This window comes from Zonotrichia leucophrys, chromosome Z (assembly GCF_028769735.1).
Source record: "Zonotrichia leucophrys gambelii isolate GWCS_2022_RI chromosome Z, RI_Zleu_2.0, whole genome shotgun sequence".
Classification (NCBI taxonomy): Eukaryota; Metazoa; Chordata; class Aves; order Passeriformes; family Passerellidae; genus Zonotrichia; species Zonotrichia leucophrys.
The window spans coordinates 46,051,247-46,073,936 of record NC_088200.1 but is presented as its reverse complement, the minus strand read 5'-3'; the positions used below and the strand labels follow the sequence as shown (position 1 = coordinate 46,073,936).

The window sequence follows — 22,690 nt, the reverse complement described above, 5'->3', positions numbered from 1 at the left end:
ATAGTTACACTGCTGAGCTAAGAGACAGTTCAATAAATCAACTCAAGGCTTGATGGATTTTACAAACCATTGCAATGAGCGCGTGAAAGAGGAAAGAAATCTCTTAGTATTCCCTCCTTGACAAAAGGATATGCAAAGAGCCTGAATGGATGAATGGTTGATTAATTTTGCCGGAAATTTTCTTGACAGCCGGAAATGTGTTTTTGCATTATCATGTTTGCATGGGGATTATTTTGTAAGGTATGAATTATTATGTATAACCTTACACCTGAGACTTAGCTGGCTAAAAGAGACAGCTCCTGGTCAGTATATGTGTAGTTGTGATGTTTCTTATGTTTTAATTCATCACTCTGTCTATTCAGCCTTTTGCTTGTTACCACTTGCTAATCAGTCAACAGTGAAATCAAATATTGTATGTGACTAAATGAACCCTGTAACTGAAGTGATAGGTTGTGTCTTTTTCAGTATTTTTTAATTGATTTACAAGCTATGGAAAAATAAGATGCAAGTTCTTAACCTAGAATCAGAAAACAGAATAATATAAAGGAGAATTTAAAAAGTGTATTGCAGGCTATGTCCACATAACTTATTGATTAATAAAAAATAATGCTTCTTTTTCTCCTCTAAATTTTTGAGGCAAATAATTATTAGGTTGTATAAACTATGCTATACTTCAGTGTGGAGATATTTATTTTAATTTTGTACATATTTTGTGCATATTTTCTGTGAGGAGTCCTTGCTTATAAGTATGGTGCATAAGCAGTTGCCTTTACTTTCAGGCTTTGCATACTTGTGGTTTAAAAATAAAAGAGTTTCCTCTCCATGTACTTTCACCAAAAAAAAAAAAAATTCGTATTTACTTCAACCTTTAAAATTTTCTGAAGGGAGTACATTTCAAAATACTACATATCTTTATACTTACCTAGTTGGACCAGAAGTCATACTGCTATGATTGTAAGTTTTCTAATTGGTTCCTTCACTTATTTTACAGAGGTAGAGTTTTAAAGACAGATTGAAAAGGGAGGTGTCATTTAAGCTCTAAAATTGAAAATGACTTCTGTATATTTTAATTTACTTTGCATTTTTAGCAACTCCAAACTACTTACCCTTTAACTACCAGAAATGCTCAAAACTGGAAGCTTTATCTTTATCAGTCACAGTTTTCCTATTACAGAAAACATCCACTAACAATGAGACAAATTACAAGCACTTTGAATTTCTTCCTTTAGAGATGGAAATAAATGAGTACTTTCATCTCTACACGAGACTGCATGATGTACTTTGATACTCTCTGACTCCTGTACTGCTGCAAAACTTTTTTTCTTCTAGATAATGAGGTCCCAGCAATCTAATATTATGATTACATACACAGGAGTGTGCAGACTGTTACCTATGTTTGTTAATGTCTTTAGGCTAGTGCACTCAATGTTTGTTTATGTTGTGCAGTATTGGCAGTGCCTTAACAGGGCTTCATCTCCAGCCCTTCTGAGCTGCCACGTATTTTGAGTACGTGTGCACAAACCCCACTGACACCAGGGAGCATTTTTCACTGTTGTATTTCATACTTGGTTTTACACCTCAGAACTCATGGGGGGCTGCCTTGCTTATGGATAAAAAATTGTGTTCCTTAGGTGGGTGGCAGTGATAGACACTGAAGGTAGGTATTCCAACTCTAGGAAGAATGTTTTAAGCCAAATGGGCCATGATGATATCCTTATGTTACTTGTATATCAGAATGTATTTTAGGATACATGAAGATGCTGTACCCCAGCTGCTAAATTCAGAGTTGTCTCAGCTAGTCCTGTAAATGGGGAATAACGAAACTGCAGTCTGGCAGTACACCTGAGCAAAATTTTTCTACCTCAGGTTTTTTGAATGAATTGAGATTTCACAGTCTTGCCCAGAAATCATGTGCTGTGCTAAATACACAAAAACCATGTGAATCTTTGTAAGTTCTACTTAAATACAGGTTAAAATGGACAAGCCTGAATTTGAATATACAGAATTTGTACCTGTATCAAATTCAAGTAAAACTTGTTTAGCTGCAACCTGAATTCATAAAGAATGGATCATTGCTAGGATACTATGATGAAATGCACCAATGCTGTAGAAAAGACACTCTTTCCATTATGAACCTGTCTAAACATGCTTTAATTGAACAAAGCATACGATTTTTTTTTATTAAAGAGGAATTCCTATTTTTTCTTTGCTTTCTTTTTTTCTTCTTTTTTTTTTTTTTCATTACTCTGCCTTCAATGAAATAGACTGTAAAAACACAGCCATCATCAGTACTAAGGGATGTGAGTGCTAAACAGGCACTCATTGCATTATTCAATATGAGCTTTCCACAATGCTACAGTATTTCCAGTTCAAATTCATTCCAACTTAAGTTTGGAATACCTAAAGGTGAATGTGTCACTTGGGTAGTCAGTCATAGAGCAAGATAACAAGGCTCAAAGATGCCCATTCTCCTATTCTTTAGTTTAGGACCTAATACCTTTTTTGGCTTTGGAAACTGTTGACACAAGGAAAGCAGATTTTGCTGCTATTTTTGTTCTTTCCAGAAGATTGTGCAGAAGAGCTGCTATTTGGTACATTGAAATGCATGATAGAAAAATGCAGTCTTTCCTTACAGAGAAGGTAGGGATTTTTAATAGAGCATTTTTACCAGCGGTGTTGATAGAAGAAAAAAAGAGGTAAAACAAAAATATGCTTGTTTGTCTTTCTGGAGTGTGGTATACATCGTATACTGTTTATACTGTTCTTTCAGTTGTTACTGACCTTTACCTGAAAACTACTTACGAAAAACAGAGTATTTTTCTGCACTCTTTTGTCTTTCTTTTAAATTTTTTTTTTAAAAAGGAGGGGGCTTCTAGTAATTAGCTGGATTTACAACAAATGGCACACAGCCTGTTAGCTCTGCATGTGTGCTGTATCTTTGGTGTTTACCCTATTATATTGCAATTTAAGTATGTCATAAAGTTTTATCAGTGATCACATAGAAATAAACTGGAATGCAGAAGTACCGACCATGAAATATTAAGAGAATGCAGTAGCAGTATGTATGACTTCTGTATTGTGATAATTGCATCAGTTGTGAAAATTGTAATGGGATACGATATTCCTCATTTATATTTTGTGATGGTTGGGTATTTTTAGCAAATGAGTTGTCAGCAGAAAGGCTTCATTAGACTCATCAGGGTATCTGCCCATGAATAACGAATCCCAAACTGTACTGACAGTTTCCTTGAGCCAAAATGATGGAGCACCTCTGACAAAAGCCATATTGTGCTCCCCATGTGAGAAGTGTGAAGAACAAAAGAGACAGTTTGTTCTTAATTTGGTCAGGTTAATATTGACACAGTTAGCTTAGAAGAGTCAGAAGTGTGTGTAATGTACACTTGCAGTGATCACTTGGGTAATTGGCTGTTGATTTCATGAATCAGTGTTGCAAGAGACAGAGAAGTTAAGATTCTCTTCAGATATTTCTTTGATATTTTGCCTCTTTTAAAGGATCATCCATGTTTATAGTTACATTATCTGTTAAACTTAAAAAGAAATTCCTGAGAATCAAGAAGGAAAATAGAGTTTCTGAGAAAGAAATTTCCCAACAGTATAGAACTTACATAAAATGGTATTTCTCAACAAAAATACATAATTACTAAATAGTTAATGTTCAAAAATCCTTCAAAAGTCTTTGGATTTCTTCAACTTTCTCATTCTGCTCACCTAACTGATACAAAAAATATTTGTAAATTTTAGAATGCACATTATATTGCTGTGTTAGAGCAGAAGCTATTTATGTGCGTTCGACAAAAGCTCCATTTTATTACATGTTATGACACTAAATTACTCCAGTAGTTACACTGCTGTTAACTGTGCAAAATATATGTACTACTAGATTCTGTTTATTTCAAGTACATATATTTCAAGTATGCTAACAATTCATTTTTTTGTTTATAAGATACTTAGAGGGCATTATAACAACATTATAACAACTAACAATATTTATGTACACTGTTTATCTGCTGTATACTATGTGAATATTACCTAATACTTCAGCCAGCGTATGTTAGAACAAGAAAAGAAGAATATAAAAATGACCAGTTATTGTCATTGTTTAGCTATGTCAGTATATCTCAGGCTATACTAATTCATCAAAAGCATATTTTAAATGGATGTAATTAATTTGGGATGTACTGGCTTAACTGTTGAAATTATTTGCAGTTTTTTATTTCTGAAGGAAATTTTTCATTTTCTGTAAGCATTTGTAATAAGTTCTTGTTAATTTAGGTTATAAAATTCATAGGAGAGTTCATGTATCTATCATGTCTTTCAGTATATGGCCTTTGTAGTTTTTAAGACTTATTTGCAGCTGTCATTATTTACTTGAATGTTTGAATGCCTGGGAAGGGAGTATCTGAATTTTGTTGCTGGTACTACTTTAAAAGAATAAACTAACATTGTTTAGGTGAGTTATCAGGAATTTTTAGATGGTTTTGAATCTGCTGTTTATTTGAATCGATTTTAATTGTTCCAGCTGCAGTTAGTAATGGGATAATTGAAGTGACTTTTCCATGCTCAAGGACATTTTGGAACTGTTTCTGATCTACCCAGTACTTGTGTCTTCAGAAGATTTTACTGGTTTAGATATTCAAAGTTTTTTCAGAATAATTCCTCATCATAACTCTCTATTCAAATTTCACATATGAATGTCCACCACTAAACTGGCAGCTGACTGGTGGTGTATTAATCTGTGTGAATTTCACATAAACTTCATTTTAAGGTGCTATCCAAACATCAACGGGAAACTTCATCTCTAGTTGCAGAAAGGAATCTACTTCCAAAGCATTTGACAAACAAGATTATTTTTTTTTTTTTAAGTTTAACTTGGAGGGTGATGCATTTTGTGGACACAGTTGAGTAGATTAATAAATTGCGTTTATATATTTGCAATCAAAACAGTAATTATTAGGTAAGAGACCGATGCAGGGGAATAACATGCCAGTCTGCACATACAGTTGTGCCGTGTTCATGATGAACTGCTGTTTATTCAAGGCCAGTGTAGCTTGGCAGCATCAAAAGAAGTCTTGGCTAGAAGACGACAAAAAATTATTTTAATACAAACAGCAGAAACATAAAGGAGAAAATGAAATTTCTACGTCTTTATTGAGCAGTAGTTATCAGATGTGAGATTTGAAAAAAGATATTTATACTTTGTGCATTATGTTCTCAGCTGAGAAAGGTGATGTATGGTTTATGTTTCAAGTCCTATGTAAGTGGGCTAGTCCAAGAATTAATGAGAATAGAAAACATAAAAGTTTACCTCCTGTGTATTTGGTGTGGGGTGTGTGTGAAAGAAGACAACTTTTTCGATAGAAGGAATATAAAAATACTTTGCCTCAGTTCTTACTTGTGTGTGTGTGTGTGTATTTTTTTTTTTGAGATTTGCACAATTCAAAGTACAGGAGCAAGGGGATCTGTTGGAGCAGTCTGTGGTAATTGTGTGTTGCAATAGGGTAACATCATCATGGATACATATGAAGGACTGCAAAATTAAATTAGCTTGTGAATTTTGCTTCTCAATACTATTGTTTTAATGTTTGGTTTTTTTAGATGAAATATTGGCATGACAAATTTCATAAAGTATTTATTTTTCTAACAAAAACCTGTGTTTTATTCAAGAAATAGCAATAGACCAGTATCACAGAATCAGAGAATTGTTAAGGTTGGAGAGGACCTCTCAAGATCATCCAGTCCAAGTGCCCTGCCAAAGCAGGGTCACTGAGAGCAGGTGACACAGGAACACGTGCAGGAGGGCTTTTAATGTCTCCCAGAGACTCCACAGCCTCCCCAGCAGCTGTTCAATGCTCTGCCACCCTCAGCATAAAGAAATTCTTCCTCTTGTTGAGGTGAAACTTCCTGTGTTTCAGTTTATGGCCATTGCTCCTTCTCTTTTTTCTGGGCACCACTGAAAAGAGTCTGGCACCATCCTCCTGACACCCACCTTTGAGATATTTCTGTGTATTGATGAGATCCCCTCTCAGTCTTCTCTTCTCCAGACCAGACAATCCCAGTTCCCAGAGTGTCTCCTCATGAGAGAGGAGCTCCAGACCCCTGATCATCCTTATGGCTCTCCCCTGGACCCTCTCCAGTAGCTCCTTGTCTCCCTTGTGCTGAGGAGCCCAGAACTGGACACGGCACTCCAGGAATGGCCTCACCAGGGCTGAGTGGAGGGGGAGGATCACCTCCCTCACCTGCTGGCCACACTCTGGCCAATGCAGCCCAGGATGGCATTGGCCCTCCTGGCCACAGGGGCACTGGTGGCCCATGGACAGCTTGTGATGCACCAGGAGTCCCAGGTCCTTTTCCACAGAGCTGCTCTGTGGGAGGTCAGCCCCAGGCTGTGCTGGCACTTGGGGCTGTTCCTCCCCAGGTGCAGGACCTGGCACTTGCCCTTGTTGAGCCTCACCAGGTTTCTCTGTGCCCAACCCTCCAGGTGATCAAGGTCCCATTGAATGGCAGCAGAGCTTTCAGGTGGATCAGCCACTGCCCCAGTTTGGAGTCACCAGCAAGCCTGCTGAGGGTGCCTTTGATCCCTTCCTCCAGGTCAGTGATAAACAAGTTGAGTAGGATTGGTCCCAGTACTGGTCCTTTGGCAATACCACTGACTGCAGGCCTCCTGCTGGACTCTGCTGCACTGATCATGACTGTCTGAGCTCTGCCTTCAGCCAGTACTTGATTCACTTCACTTTACATTCCTCTAACCCACATGTCCTGAGCCTACCTATGAGGATGTTACAGGAAAAAAAAAACGCCTTGCTGAAGCTGAGGTAGGCAACGTCCACTGCTCTCCCGTTGTCGACCCATCCTGCTATGCCATCGCAGAGGTCTATCAGATTAGTCCAATCTGGTTTGCTTTCGGTGAATCCATCCTTACTGTTCCTGTGTTCATGATGACCTTGTCTTCTATATGCTTTTTGATAATCTCCAGAATGATCTGTTCCATCACCTTTCCAGGAACTGAGGTGAGGCAGGCTGGCTGGCTGGCTGACTGGTAGTTTCTCAGGTCTCCGTATCATTTTTGAAGACAAGAGTGACATTGGCTTTCCTTGAATCATCAGGCAATTCTCCCATTCTCCATGATTTTTCAGAGATGATGGAAAGCAGCAAATGGACATCTGCCATGCTCTCTCATTATCTGTGGCTGGATCCCATGGATTTAAGGTGTTAAGTCTGCCTACATGATCTCTAACCTAACCCTCGACGGCCTAGGGGAAGCCTTCCTTTCTCCAGCCATCCTCTCTTACTGCTGAGGTCTGGGACTCTTGAGGGCTGGTCTCAACAGTAAAGACAAGCAAAGAAGACATTCAGTAATTTTACCTTCTCTGTGTATTCCATCACCAGAACATCCATCTGATTCTGCAGCGGCCCTGCATTTTGCTTAATCTTTCTTTTGCTGCTGATAAAATCGTAGAAGCCCTTATTGCTGTCCTTGATGTCCCTTGCCAGACTCAGTTGCAAGTGGGTCTTGGCCTTCCTTGTTGTATCCCTGCAACTCGATGTTCCTAGAGTCCTTCTGTGTGGCCTGTCCCTTCTTCCACATTGCGTATATTTCTTTCTTGAGTCTGAGTTTTACTGGAAGTTCCATTCTCATCCGTGTAAGTCACCTACTCCCTTTGCCCAGTTTCTTTGTCATGGGTATATACTAGAGCTTGGAGTGCTTTTAATCAATGTTGCAAAACCAGGTAGCAGGAACAAGTAAGAATTATGTTTCACCAGCAGATTAGGAAGGCAAAACCTGCATTTAGTATGCTAGTGTTCTTCCATTACTGAACTATGGGACTGGTTCTTGATTTTTATTAGGTACATGGTTGTTTTGACGAGTGAAATGGAATTTTCTTGCTTGTTAGACCTGCTGATGCTTTTTAACATTTACAGCTATTTTTACAACATATTTGGATGAAAAGAACTAGAAAAGTTGCTGACATTTCTTTTAATTTTTTAATGTTTTTCAGGACTGCATATTACACAGGAATCTCATTGGTGATCTGAAAGCATTCATAGATAAATATGGGTTTGATGTACTTGTCATTTTGGCCAACTGTTTGTCAGATGAGAAGCAAACAAAACGACAAGTAGTAGTATACTCGGAAAATGTAGAGCTAGGCAATCAAGTAAGTACCTGGAAAAAGAATCAAATGTTTTTCCTGGAAAAAAAATGTTGAGGTTTTTTTAAGTAGTCTATCTCAAGATGTTGATTAATTAAGTGGCTTCAAAACATAGCAACAGTTGACCAGCAACTGAGCAGCTATTTGAAATGGCTGCATTATTTATATGGTAAGAGAATGAAAGATTGTGATATTTATTATTGCTTCAGACCAAGCTCATAGAAAAAGGTTAGGAGAAATACTGAAAGGGCAAGAATTTTCAACTCAGTTAAAATGTTTTTTTCCCCAGTTTTGACTTGGGTTTGTACACAAATGTGTCTTTGGCAATGAGTGATAAGCAAAGACCTTGTTAAGTGGTAAAGACCAGAACTCATATATGTATATGTTGTTCCTAAAGAATTCAAACTCCGAAATCAAAACAAATTATTATTATTGTGTACATTTGTCCAGAGCTAAGTGCTTCCCATTTTTAAAAACTGTATTTATCCCCAGATGGAAGAGACTATCTCAGCAGCAACTTTCTGAACCTTTTTGTCAGTCTTGAAAACTTATGGTTATTGGGAGGCGAAGTGATCCCATGGTTTTCAAGGCCAATATAAATGCATTAATTTATTTTATTAATATAATTACCCCATTCTAGAAGTACATTCACAAATTAATTAATTGCATGAATTTTACTCAGATTTCTCAAGGAAACAACCAAACATTTTGGATTTTCTAACCAGAAGTGAACCGAAAAGTCAAGTGGTATAATTTCTGACCAATCTTATAGCAAATATTTTGTCTTGATTCTCTTTTGTAATGCATCATCTATTTGGGGATTGTAATAAGGATGCTACAGTGAAATGACCAAGCAATAGGTTAATAGGAAGAGATAGGTATGGCTGTATTACATGATGAAGTAGTCAAATATGTGCCTTATGTCTATGCCTGTAGTGACTTCTGAAATATCCCATTTTTCAACAGATCTGCTGTGAATTAGAAGAATGTCAGAATCCTTGTTTGGAGCTGAATCCTCTAGAATGTGAATGTGACCAAATTCTCATTTATCATCAAGAAAATTCTTCAGTGACCTGTGATCAAATTTTTCTTGTAATTAAGGAAGTTATAAATAGAAGGCAACCAGAAATGGTATCAAACAGTAGAACTTCTTCTACTGAAGCTGTTGCTGGAAGTGCTCCACTTTCACAAGGATCTTCTGGTATTATGGAGTTATATGGTTCTGATGTAGAACCACAGCCCAGTTCTGCCAATTTTATAGAAAATCCTCAAGATCTGAATGGGTCTGTGCAAGCCCACATTGATGTTAATGTAGACCTTGTGAGTCCAGACAGTGGCTTGGCTACCATTAGAAGCAGCCGGTCTTCCAAGGAGAGTTCTGTTTTTCTTAGTGATGACAGCCCTGTTGCAGAAGGGGCTGCTTCACATCACAGTCTTCTGCCTGGCTTTGATTCCTACAGCCCTATTCCTGAAGGAGCAGTAGCTGAAGAGCAAAAGTCTCAGTCAGGAAGCAATAGCGATAATTTTGATCTTTTCAATTTTGATCTAGCGCCCATGGTTACAGCTCCATCTGAGTCATCTTCTCGTTCTGTTGATTGTTCCCCAGCAGATGACTATTTTCTCAATAGTGATTCCTCAGAAGGGCATCAGCTCACTCTGAAGAAAAAACTTGATGAGACAAATCTCTTAGAAAATGCTGCAGTAAAGTATTCAACTGACTTACTTAAGACAAAAATTGAGGAAGACAATCTGGCTGAATTTGATGAGAATCCAGGAGGAATGTGTGAGAAAACTTCAAGTTTGATTGATTTTGTTGAAGGTGATTCTTCTTCACCAGAAGCATTGAAATCTGCTGATTCAAAAATTCCACCAACTCCCATGAATAGTCTTGTAGATACTTCACCATTGGATAATGGGCAGCCTTTAATTTTCTCACAAGATGTCATAAAAAAAATTAATGAAATAGAGGGCACAAATTACTCTCCGTCTCGTGTTAGATATGGCAGCTGGTGGGATGGCTTTGATCTAGATTCCAGAAATGCTGATGCATGGAGTTCAAGTGAACAGGAATCTGTATTTCAGAGTCCTGTCTTATGGAAAGATTCTAAAGAAAGTCCTTTGCTACGAGAACATACTGATAGAAGAGCCTCAGATTCTGTGTTCCTCCAAAAACAGCCAAAGCAAATGGAATATATGAAAGCAGGTCTATGGGATAATCAGTTTAAAGAAGATAACTGGAACCATGAGAATCAAGAGAAAAACAGTGAACATTCATGTTTGCAAACTGCTTCTTTAGATGAGACAAAGCAAGAAGTGGAGAGCTTTACAGACCTGTGGAAGGTCAGCCAGCCAACACCTGTTATGTCAGATGCATGGTGTAGCGGTGAAGGAAAAGGTAGGCAGCTAGCTGGAGACTCTTACAAAATCTGGACTGAGTTTGATGAAGGAAATGCTGGTAAATCCTCACAAGATGTATGGAACGTGCCCAAACTAGATAGAGAGTTAAAATCAGTGAATATTCCTGAGGAATGGGCTGTATCAAAAACAGGTTTATCAGATGCTTCAGAAATCACAGTGGACAATGAAATTGAAAATCCAGAAGTGTGGGATAAAGGAAGGTATTATTCATTAGAAGACCATGGAAAATCTGAAAATATAACTTTTGTTTTCAACAATATGCAAAATAATTCCAAGCCAAACATGGGGGAAGAAGCTTTATTTGGTGATCCTAAACATAGACCAAAACAATTTGAAAATACAGATACCTGGAATATGTATGATAAAAACATCAGAAAAGAAGTAACAGAAGTAGTGGTGCCCTGGGAGGATACCTTCTTATATAAAAACTCGGATCTTAGTTCATCAAATATAGCAGAAGATTTAGTTGTTTCTCCACCAGACACCAATTATTCAACATCTGATTCATATATATCACCTACATATGTGGAAGATGAAAGAGAAAATGAGGACAAGGATTTTGATGAAGGAACAGTTACTGGTAAATTCATGAACACAAACTTGACTGAGTCAAAAGTACTTGAGAAATCAACTAAGGAACCGTTATCTCCTAACAATATGCCTTTTTCAAATACTAGAAGTACAGATATCTGGAACACTCCCCTAAATAATATCACCCAGTTACAAGAAAGAAATTCTGAAATGCCAGTTCTTTCTGCCTCTGCTAAACCTTGCCTTAATTCAGAACAAACAGCTGATCTATGTTTTTCAACTGAAACATGTAGCAGTGAAAATAACTTTCCTGTACCTGAAAGCAAAAGAGTAATACTGGCATATAATCAAACAGTGAATGACTTATCACCATCACAGAATGAATTAAATACTGGACAGAGAGCAGCTGATGAGGCAGAAGCAGTGGGCAGTGTTCCTGTAGAAGACACAAACACCTCTACGCCAACTTCAGAAAATGACAATGGTTTGGATCTGAAAATATGTGACTTAGGGAGTGGGATACTTAGTAAGAATGCAGCACAAACCACTGCCAGTATTGATGAAGAGCTGGGTATTCAGGATTCCGTGCACCAGCTGGACTCGTGGGGTTTACAGAGTGAGCAGGGTTGTGAGGAAAGCTGGGATAATGCCACTGTCATCTCTGAGGAAGGAGAAGAACCTAAGAGAGCACATGTGACAAGTGGGCAGCAGATGATTGATGACATTTGTAATAAACCAGTGCAGGAGGGCAATGAATCTTCAGGTAAAAGAGATTTGGAAGAAAATGAACCAACAACTGAAGTTGCCACCTCCCCAGAAAAACAGAGAAATAGTGTTAGTTTGGAAGTATTAATCACAGAGAATGTGTCATTTTCCAATCAAAGTAAACCAGTTAACCAGGAAGAGAGAAAGGACATGTTGCAGAACAGTTTAGAATCTTCAAGTATTTCTGAAGGAGGCAGAGATTATGAATTTTTGGATGACCTCTTACCACAAAATTACAATTATAGTGAAATGTCACAGCTGCTTTCTGAGGAAGCTGGAAAAGAGGCTACAGTGACAGAGGATGCAGCAAGTCCCAAGATGGAAAGTACTTCTGAAAGTTCTGATAAGGGTAGTGATAATCCTGAGAATAATTCTGCTAAAATACCTGGAAGCTCAGGTGTCTGGAATGACTCTGGAAAGAATGGTAGTGACCAAGCCATATCAATTCCTTTGATGGATAAACCACAAGAACCTCTGGGAGAAGGGCAAGAATGCTTACATGAAGTGACTCCTAACCATCCAGACATTTGTAATTCTGATTTACTATCTTTTAAAAATAGCTTAGAACTGATGAAGACCAATGAAAATTCTTTCACAGATGAGTTTAAGAAAAATCCTTCTGGATTTGTTAGTGTTCCTGATATTACACATGTGTCTGTGGTGGAAAATTCATTTTCACTTGAAATAGCTTCTGGGAGAAATGAAAACTCTGAAAATGTAGAACCTGCTGCTAATCTTTGTGGAGAACCATTTGCAGTGCTTAACGACAATTTTCCCCAAACTGCTTGGGATTCACAGCCATGTGAAGATTTGCAGTCTCCTGGAACAAGTCCTGAGGCAAGCGAAGTCCTTGAAATAGCAAATACCACAAGCAGTCTTTCAAAAGATATACAGATCAAAAGCTATTTGGAAGAAGATAATATGTGGAGTAATTCCATAAATTATTATACACACTCAAGTGGAACAAGTCCTGACTTAAGTGATACATCTGTGAATGTGTGGGGAGATCTTCCAGTTGCTAGTCATCATGAAAGAAGCAGGGATATGTGGGAGATGAAAAATAATAAAAATCTTGCAGATTCCTTTAAAAAGCAAGAATTTAGGAATGAATATGAAGAAGGATTTGAAACAAGTGGTGAAGAGAACAAAGTTCCTAAAAGCTTAGATTTTTGGAATGCCCATGTAGATGATGATACTGTATCTTCTTTATCAAGTCCTGACGTAAATGAGGATTCAGAGAATTCAGAGGCATGTCCAGAACTGATTAATGAAGATTCAGTGTGTGAAAACAAACAGCACAAAGCAGCTGAAAATGAAGAGGATTATGATCAGTCCAATGCAACAAGTCCTGAAGCTAATGAAGACAGTTTAGGTGCAAAAACTAAGGTGGGAGAGAACGTCCTGGTAAGCACCTTCAGTGAAAATTCTGAAATAATTGAAGCCGAAAAAGTATTGCAGGAGGAGGGGTCTGTTGGCTTTATTGATCATACTCAACCTACTACTGGCCCCTGTGAAACACTTGACGAAGTAACACAGGTGAGTAGTTTCAATGAAAAAGCAGATAGTGGGGAAGACTCATATTTGTATCAAGTGAATGAAGATCCTGCATTGACTTCTGATAAAGAAGAGCATTCTTCAAAAGCTATAGATAGGTGGAGTATGTCATTGGAAGCTGATTCAAGAACTAATCCAAAATCCACAGTAGGAACATCTGATTTTCTAGATAACAGTTCAGATTGGTGGAGTTCACAACCTTGTGAAGAAAAGCAATTGGAAGATCAGTATTCTGGTTCACGTCACTCTGTAACAAGTCATCTAGGAAATAGTAAAGAGTACTCCTGTGGCTCACCTTCACAAGATGAACTAACAGAAGCACATTTCACAGATACAAGTAATGATGAAAATCCACCTGCCCCTCTGTACGCTGATGAAAAAGAAAATGAAAGACTAGTACAATCTATCAATAGTCCTGATGGTCAGATAAATGAAGACACTTCACAGTTCAATCGATTTGATTCTTTCACACTGGATAAAAAAGAAAGGGAGTTGATAGAGCAGTTGTTTTCTACAGATGAGGAAAATCAACTGACTCCACAAAACTCTTTTTCAGATGAGGAACAAGCTATACCAGTTGAAGTAATCACTGTACTGGATCTAGCAAAAGACAATGAGGAAAATGCAAGTCTCACTCCTCAAAGACAACAGGAAGACACGTGTGAAAGAGTAGAAGTGCACAACTCCATGCCAGGTGCTTTCACTGTAGAAGACTTATCTTTTGAAATGGCAGAAAAGTCAAGCCCAGAATGGAATATATTAGTTCCCCAAACTGCAGTTATCCCAGATATTTTACAGGATAACACACAAGGAAGTAATCAGCAGTTTTCAGTGGAACCTGACCTGTGGACTTACGCTGAGGAGATTGTCACTTTGAAATCAGATGGTGAAAATCCTGATATTTTAAGTCACTGTGACCAAGACAATGGTTCAGAGTCATCAAGCAGTCCTGATGTGTGCCAGGAATATGGAGCTAAGCATGCCTCTCTCCCATCTTCTCAGGTTGCAGTGGAGTCTGAAGACAAAGACAGTCAGCCAATTCATACAAAATCAAATGAGAATAAAGAGGCAGATTTTGACTCGAAATGTCAGTTAGTAATGCAGAATGAGATGCACTCTGAAAATGGTAGCCCCCAGGACCATGAGCCAGTAAAGGCCAGGGAATTCTATCAGCTTATCTCTTCTAATCCTCAGGAGCCTCCTGAATTTGCAATTCCAGAAGAATGCAGTCTAGAAAATAAGCTGGTTTTTGACCCTGTTGAATCAACTGAAATTGCCAGTGAAGTTACAAAACTGACATCCTTAGATGTGAAAGACATGTTCCATGGAAGCTTCACTAATGCAAGCCATCAAGGAGCACCAACTGATACAGCTCAAATAGCGACCTCTCAAATGCCTTTGCTTCCCATGGATTTCAGTCAACCTGACAGGGAAGAACAAAGCTTAAAAGAAATTAGTGCCTTGGGTGAAGTTATAACTGGTGTTGAGCTAGATAAGTCAGGAGAATATGTGGATGACTTTGACATAGGGATAGAACATAGTATAAGGGACACCTCAGTGACTAATGGCCTGGGAGGCACATGTGGTGGAATGAACATACTGACACTGCTAGGCAGTGAGGCAGCAGAAGGGAAGTCAGAGGATGAACGGACACTCTTTCCCAAGTCCTTTCTACCTGGTGGTCATGAAGGTGATGAATCTGATTCAAATAATGAACGGTTCGATGACACAGCAAAAGAATATGAAGCTGTAATTGAAAATTATGTTCCTGTGCTTAAGGAAATACCCAATGACCAATCACCAATGGTGTGTACTCCTCCATCCTCTGCTTCTTTTGATGCTGAACCCTCTGGCAGCAGTGAGAATGCAAACAGTGAGCTCTTGTTACAGCAGCCATTTTATGACAGTGTTTCTTTGGAAAAACGATTGCCACTGCTGGCTCCTCTGGAAGGTGCAGAGGGCATCCTGATGACTGAAGATAAGGTGTCTGAGACATCCACAGAGTGTCTTGAGGAAAATCGCACCTCAGTACCATCGCTCTCCCTGTCTGAAGTAACTCCCCCAGATTCTGATTTCTTGACAGGAAAATCTGAAAAAGAAACAACCGATCCTGAGTCACCACAAGGTGGAGGTAGAAGATCATGTGATGGTAAGAAAATCTGCTTTCCAGGGGAAATATATAGAACAGAGAAAGGAGGAAGTATTTCTATGAAGCCTATGAGGAGGAGGCTTTGAATGAAGTGAGAAGTTTGTGTGTCTCCCTAATGTGCAGAACATTATTGTGGAAAGAGCTCTAGTGTCGTTCTCTCAGATGATGCCTTCCTTGAGAGGCTACCTGGAACAGAGGTTAGACAGAGTTAAAGGAATAAAGTAGGTATTTATTAAAATGCCTTCAAAGGATGCATCTTGGGCAGTACAAGAGCCCAGATGCACCCAAGATGGATCCAAGATGTACAACTGGTCACTTGTTTTCACAATGTAAAAATTTTTGGTCCATTTAATATTGGGGTTAATTGTCCACTTACAGTTTCAGGTTATGAAGTCCTGTTCACTCCTCTCCTCAGTTTGCTGTTGTTGACACTTTTTGGGCCTGAGGCTGTAATGGTGTCCTTGGTTCTCAGGCTGGAAAAGGATTGTTTTGTCTGACTGAGCTGTGAAGAGAACTTGCTGACACTGTATATGGAGTTCAGAGTTGTATACTAATGCACTACAGAATCTGGAAAATATGAAAGCTAAAACTTTAGGCATCATGGGCAATCTAAAGCTTTTGAACACTGAAGTAGTAATATAATTTCTGTTGTTTGTACAGGGCCTAGCCTATGGGATACTGAATTTTTTGTGCCTTGGGGATGATTGCCGTGTTAATGTGTAACCTTTAACAATAATGATGATGGTGATGATGTTGTAAAATTCAAGTACACATTAACAGAGCAAAGCAAAGTGAAAAGAGCTTTATCTCACAGTACTGATTAAAGCATACTATGGTGACTAAATCGGTAATTCAGAAATTAAAAAGAGTTTCTCTTTGCCTGTTCTTTTATAAGCTGGCACTGACTCCCTACTTTATAGAGAAGAAAAGCTGAGAAATTCCCAGAAGAGCCCTGAACTGGAAAGTACAGACAGTAAAGAAGTTGTAAAGATGCAGGTGCTCCCACCTTCACTGGAGATGGATTACATCCATGTTACTGAGGAAGAAAAAACACCTGCAACAAATGATACCGTTGAAAGAAGCAGAATTAATTTTGCATTTCAAGAATCTCATGAAGACTTTTCACCAGGCTCCTTGGATGGTTTTCAGGCAATATCCATTTCAAATGAAAGCAAAGATCATCTTGTTGGTGGGACTAAATGGGACGCTGCTCACTTAGAAGAGAAAAATTCTTCTGCTGTGTGTCAGAAGATGGATGGTGAAGGGAAATCACAGGAAAGCTGTGGGCAAGACGAGGGTTGGATTATATTGGGACAAAATGAAATAAGTGGCATATCACCTGAAGAAATTTCTGCCAAGACAGAGATGCCAGAATCAGGGTCCAGACATCCTGGTGAGGAACTGGCATCTGTTGTAGCACAGGAAATGATTCTTGACACTTGGACAGAATTTCAGGTAGAAACTCCCCTTCAGAAATCTTTTGAACATGAAAGCTGTTCTCCTTCAGATGGTCTGGCTGCTGAGAACGTGAGTTCGGGCATTGCAGGAACATCAGAGTTGCAGGTAGTTTGTGGTGATAGCACATGGGAAACAAATTCTCAACAGAGGCTTGGGAATAACGTAGCAACAGAACAAGAAATGAAGGAGGAAATGGTTCTTCTCAGCAGTGACAGAGAATTGAATCAAAAATCAGGGTAAGTAAAAATCAACCTATTTTCTTTCAAAAGTCTTCTGTTCATTTGTTACTTATGTTATTGAGGTGTGTGCCATTATGTATAGATGGCAAGACATTCAAGTCTGAAATACGCAAAGTGTTATTTAACTATCAATGTATTACTTCCTTTCTGTAAACAGATTGTTGGTTCTTTGTCACTTGATATGAGCCAAATTAGGGTTGTTTTGCAATTGACTTAAAGGTTACTTTCTTGCAGGAATAAATCTGTCTTCCTTCTGTGAAGTCCCACTGATTGTGTTACCTACTTTTAAATATGAAACAGTATGGCTGGGATATACAGGCCCAAGCCAGGTACTGATGAGATTGTGGAGGGATTGAAGTGAACTACTATCTCTGCCAAATGCAAAACTGTTGAGAAGGAAGAAAGGAGGAAGTCAAGGCCCAGAGTCAGAAAAACGTGCTACTTGTAGAGGAAGGAAAAGCATGAAAGAAAGTTGTGATCTTTGTGATTATTTTCAAGCGCTAGTCAGAGCAGAGGAGCATTTATGACTGTTGGAATTGAACTGGTGATTGAAGCAGATTGAGTATGTGTGGACCTGCTTTTGGGTGGACATGCAGTCTCTGCGCTGGCAGTATTCCTCCTGCCAAGTGACTCTGCTGTGCCATCAGATGGGGTGAGGGGTGGCCCTCCTGACTCCATTTACTGCAGTGTATGGGAGAGGGTGCTTCTGTTTTTGACCTCTCTTCCTTTGCAAACAGCAGGCTGCCATCAAGGGACAGAGAAATTTTCAGAAGTGTTAACAGAAGATGAGTACTCATCAGACCTGTAGAGCCTAAAGTAAATCAAATATCAAGTGCTTGACATTGAAACTAGCGAAAGTATGGTGGGTTGGCACAACATTTCGGTTGCACCCACTCCTCTAAGCTTCTAAATTCCATTCCAGAAGGAAAAGTGTAAATTTTGAAATTTCCTATAAAAGAGAAATCTGGGAGAAGCCAAACAAGCAAAATTTCCAAGCAGCTATTTTGTGTCCATGTTCTTGTGTGGAAGCATGGCTGAGGATCTGCAAATCTAGGAAAGGGAGATGTCCTTTGACCTGGAGGTGCTTTGTTTGTTAGCCCTGGAAGCCATTTTCTGGTGTTACCCCTGCAGGGTTTCACTGGGAGTTAATTAAAAACAACTAATTTCAATTAGGAAATATGCTTTCTTGACAAACCATACATTTCTAGTAAAAAATCTTAGATTCATGAAATGCCAACCAGTTCTGCTCACAGCCAGTAATGACTGGGACAGAAAACAGGAAGAGCTGTTTAGAGGTGCTGGCTAGTTGCAGGCTTGCAAATCTGACGTGAAGAAATCATCTGTTATTTCCTCTGTCTCCCATAAGGCATTTTAAATTAAAACCAGGCAGATGCTGGCCCAGTCTAAGACATACTGATTAATTACATGCAGGCAGCATCCTAGGGATTTGTCTTGTCATACTTACATTCCCATGATGTAGAGAGGGAAAGAAAAACTCTAGATACCTAATTTAGAATGATTTGTAAGTAAACCAGCACATTTTCAACTTGAGATAACTTTGATGCAGTAAGACTCTTAGATACCTCAGGAAGAAAATCTGATTTTTCAGCTTAGACTGGTACTAGAAAAAGCATTTCTATGCCATAGATTTATAGGGGGGGGTAAACATCTTATTGCTATAAATTGCTATATCCATTTTGAGAAGAGCTCTGTTGTTTTTTAGGAGCTTTGGCAAATCCTGAAGTACTACTCAACAATAGTTCACATTGGAATTTTGCATGCAGTACATTCATTATTCTTAGAACTTAGTGTATTTGCTTAGGGTAATTCCCACATTAAAATCCAAACCTGGAACATGTTAATGTTCTTGTGTTTTCAATAAAAATTTAAATGCATGATGGAATGTGGTGCATCCTGCAAGAAAAAGATAAAATAATTCTTGGTATAGAATATATGTCATCACTATAGCTTCTAGTTTAGTCTTTTATCTTACTTAGAAGTTGTTTAACACTAAATGCCTTTTAAGTCAATAGCAGTGGCTAAGTCTGTCCTTCACACTACTAATACTGATGCTCAGAAAAGCAAAGTAACTAACTTATTGAGCTTCCACATTGACAATTGATGGTGGGAGCATGGAACCAGTAAAATATACTTTGCTTTGGGTTTAAGTTTTCCTGTTCGATTTTTTCTTGGTAAGTTGTAAACTTTAATGGAAGTTTCTTCCAGCATTAATTTCATTAAAAGTAATTAATCCTCTTCTGTGAGGATTTTGTATGTAATAGAGATTGCTTTTGCAATGTGTTTTTCCCCTCAGTTTCCTCTCTGCTTGGTAGTTGAAATAAGTGAGCTTATTTCCTTGGTCACTTAGGTAAAGACTTCAGGCTTCCTAGAACAGACATAGCCATCCCTGTGCATGCCCACAGCATGATCGCAGAGGCCTTGATTCCTTTGAAACCAAAGCAAACACACAAAAAAATACCATGATGATACACATACAGGAATCATTATTTCTAGATGATATGCCCGTTTAATGAAAGCTCTTTACATAAACAGATGAAAAACTAGCAACTGACATGGTAGACGTGTGTAATTAGAACTGCATTCTTAATGTATTTAATTGACAGTTTTAAAACCAGAAGTTCCTTCTTAAAACATAACTCAGTATGCAGCTTTTGACTTTTTAGTCTGAAATAAACGTCATGGCCAGTGAAGTTTAAAATAATGTGATGCAGCAGAGCTGCCAGTCTGTGGAGGTTAGTGAAGGAATACTGGTGTTACCACATGAGAGAAGAAACTAAGACTTTTCTGATTGTTGCAGTACAATTTCTGGAAGAGACCTGATGTTGCTAGTCATCAGGCTCTGAGTCTGCCAAAGATTTACATCAAAGTAGGATGAAAAGAAACTCTATTTAGTGTGAGGGTGGTGAGGCACTGGAACAGGTTGCCCACAATAGCTGTGAATGCTCCATCCTTGGAAGTGTGCAGAGCCAGGCTGGATGGGGCACTGAGCAACCTGAGGTAGTGGCAAGTATCCCTTCCCCAGTCAAGTGGGCTGGAACCAGGTGATCTTTGAGGTTCCTTCCAACCCAAATCATTGTGTGGTTCTATCATCTTAGAAAAATTAAGAAATTTATCATTTGTATTCGAACTCAAACCCAGCCAATGAACAGCTGAATTAATTTATGAAGGCACTTAGTAACTGTCTTATAATCCCTTTTATATCCATATGCCCCTGTTTAGGGAAAAAAATAAAAGGTTCCTACTTGTACTGTGCTGAAGTAGGTTCCTTTTGTAGGAATAAGGGTCCGTGAAGGATGCAGTTTGCATTGTTTTCTGCTTACATCCAGCAGATGTCTGCCACTTCTTCTAATAAAATTGCCTGTTACAGAGCAATTTTGGAACTCTGATGGCTGAAAACTTGGAGGTTTCTGAATTTAAGGGTGCCAAGTAAAAACCTTGTTTGACCTGAGACCTTGGAAAAGGCTTCAAAAATTGAGTGACAGCACAGAAACAGTGTGTGTGTAGTTTGGATAGTATTATGTGATCTCACTGGGTGAAAAAACTTGGATCTGGGATTTTAGTATATGATGATATATGGGAGCCAAGATGGAGAATTTTGGGTGTGGGTTAGTTATCTTTTTTGCACTTTCTTCTTCCTTCTTCTTCATGAATCTGGGTGGTTTTCTCTGACTGGGTGAAAGATGTCTGCGTTGTGGGTTTCGGGTGATCATATTTGGGTTAGAAGCATAAATAATATGAACTGTTTATTGGATAATTGGGACTTAAATAGCCTTGAATAGACACCACTTTAGCTCACTTTCTTGATTTGTTAGAGACAGCTCACATCTCCTGAGTTTGTGATAGATAAGGATAATAAACTTCAGACTCTGACTTCAAAAACAACGTCTCCTCAGATTTATTTGCCCTGACCTTGGTGCAAGAAAGAGCCTGGTATTTCAACACAGAGGGAATTAAGGTTTTGCAACAGAAAGCATTAACAAAAACTAGAATGAGGAAGTGCCTTAAAATCTTGATGTTTGCTAGTCACTGGCCTTCATCCCAATGTGACACATAACAGCTCTCGAAGGTGGTTTAAAGAAGTCTATGGCTAGGGGTGAAGTTCTTCCATCCTCTCCTGTTCTGTTTCTGCAAGGAAAAGCTTCAGCAGGGAGTGAAGAATAAGGCTGTTTACTAGTATTAAAACACTGGAGAAAAGACATCAGCTTGTCTCAGAAATTCACAAACACTGAAAGTAACAAACCCTAGAGCTTCTTTGGACTCCTAAAAAAAGTAAAAAAGATTTGATAGCTCATTACTACGGTCAGTCTTTCTGGAAAGGAAATAGCTTTTTATACAGCATGTTAGGTGGGCAGGATTACATACTTTGCTGCTGCTGACTGGAGGTGTGCCAGCAGTAAAATTTAGGAAGATGGGAGGTAATTTTGTTCTTGATAGAAGGTGTCTTGTCTTACAGAGCTATATGAAGGTTGGTGGTGATAAATTGGTCAGGAGGCAGAGGGAGAACACTGCAGATGGCTATGTAGCTTTTACCCAGCACATTCCTCAGAGTATTTTAGTGGCTGTGTATACCAGATCATTCTTGCTTTTAGGTTTGTTGTAGGGCAGTATTATCCTTTTCCTTATTAGAAGGAGTTAGAAAGAGCTGAATAAAATACTATTAAATGATGTATTGAGTTAAGGTACAAGAAGCAGTGAGAACAGTAGAAATAAGAACAGAGATATTTGGAAAGTTTGAGGAAGAGCTTAGAAAACTGGTGGGAAAACTAAGCAGAAAACAACTTCCTTTGAAGAACTACCACAATGTATTTAACCTGCTAGAATAAGACTTCAAAAGAAAGCTTCATTTATCATTTAGCATTTTCTCAAAGTCACAGGAATAATTATTTTCTGCTCACATGTATAATGATGTTTTGGAAAAGGTAGTTCTTCCACTGCCTCTCTATGAAATATCCCTCTTTGACCACTGCTATACTGCTGGCTATTAAAATTGCCCAGTAGAGGAAGCAATCCAGTGTTTTATTAATAGAAAAGCCTGCTTTCATCACACTCCCCTGTGCTTGCCAGTGAATAAAGATAATCAAATTTAATTAAAGAAAAATATGTGTTACAAGATTAATAAGAATTCTGGGATGACTCTGCTGTCTTTGTGACTTAGCCAAATATTTATTATTTGAGTCAATATCATGCAAATACTGAAATTAAATACTGACAGACTGGTACCCAGGAAGAAATTCACATTGATTCCAGTGACTAAAGGTTTTACCAAATATTTTCTCAAAATGTCTCTTCTGTCATCCCAAAGCTAGAATAAGGCAGTGAGTTAGAGATGCCAGGGATGCCAGTTATTCTTCTTTGGGCACAGCCAGGGATGCTGTATATAGCTT

The 22,690-nt window shown here is 38.6% G+C and overlaps 1 protein-coding gene across 5 annotated transcripts in view; it reads left to right on the top strand.

Annotated features, from left to right (window-relative positions):
• PRUNE2 (prune homolog 2 with BCH domain) overlaps positions 1-22,690 on the top strand; it is a 128,566-nt gene that overhangs the window by 66,480 nt on the left and 39,396 nt on the right. For all 5 annotated transcript variants that reach the window (XM_064735199.1, XM_064735198.1, XM_064735196.1 and 2 more), the window contains exons 7-9: positions 8,019-8,177; positions 9,138-15,588; positions 16,484-17,282. In XM_064735199.1, the coding sequence (XP_064591269.1) occupies positions 8,019-8,177; positions 9,138-15,588; positions 16,484-17,282 (7,409 nt within the window). The remainder of the gene's footprint in view (positions 1-8,018; positions 8,178-9,137; positions 15,589-16,483; positions 17,283-22,690) is intronic.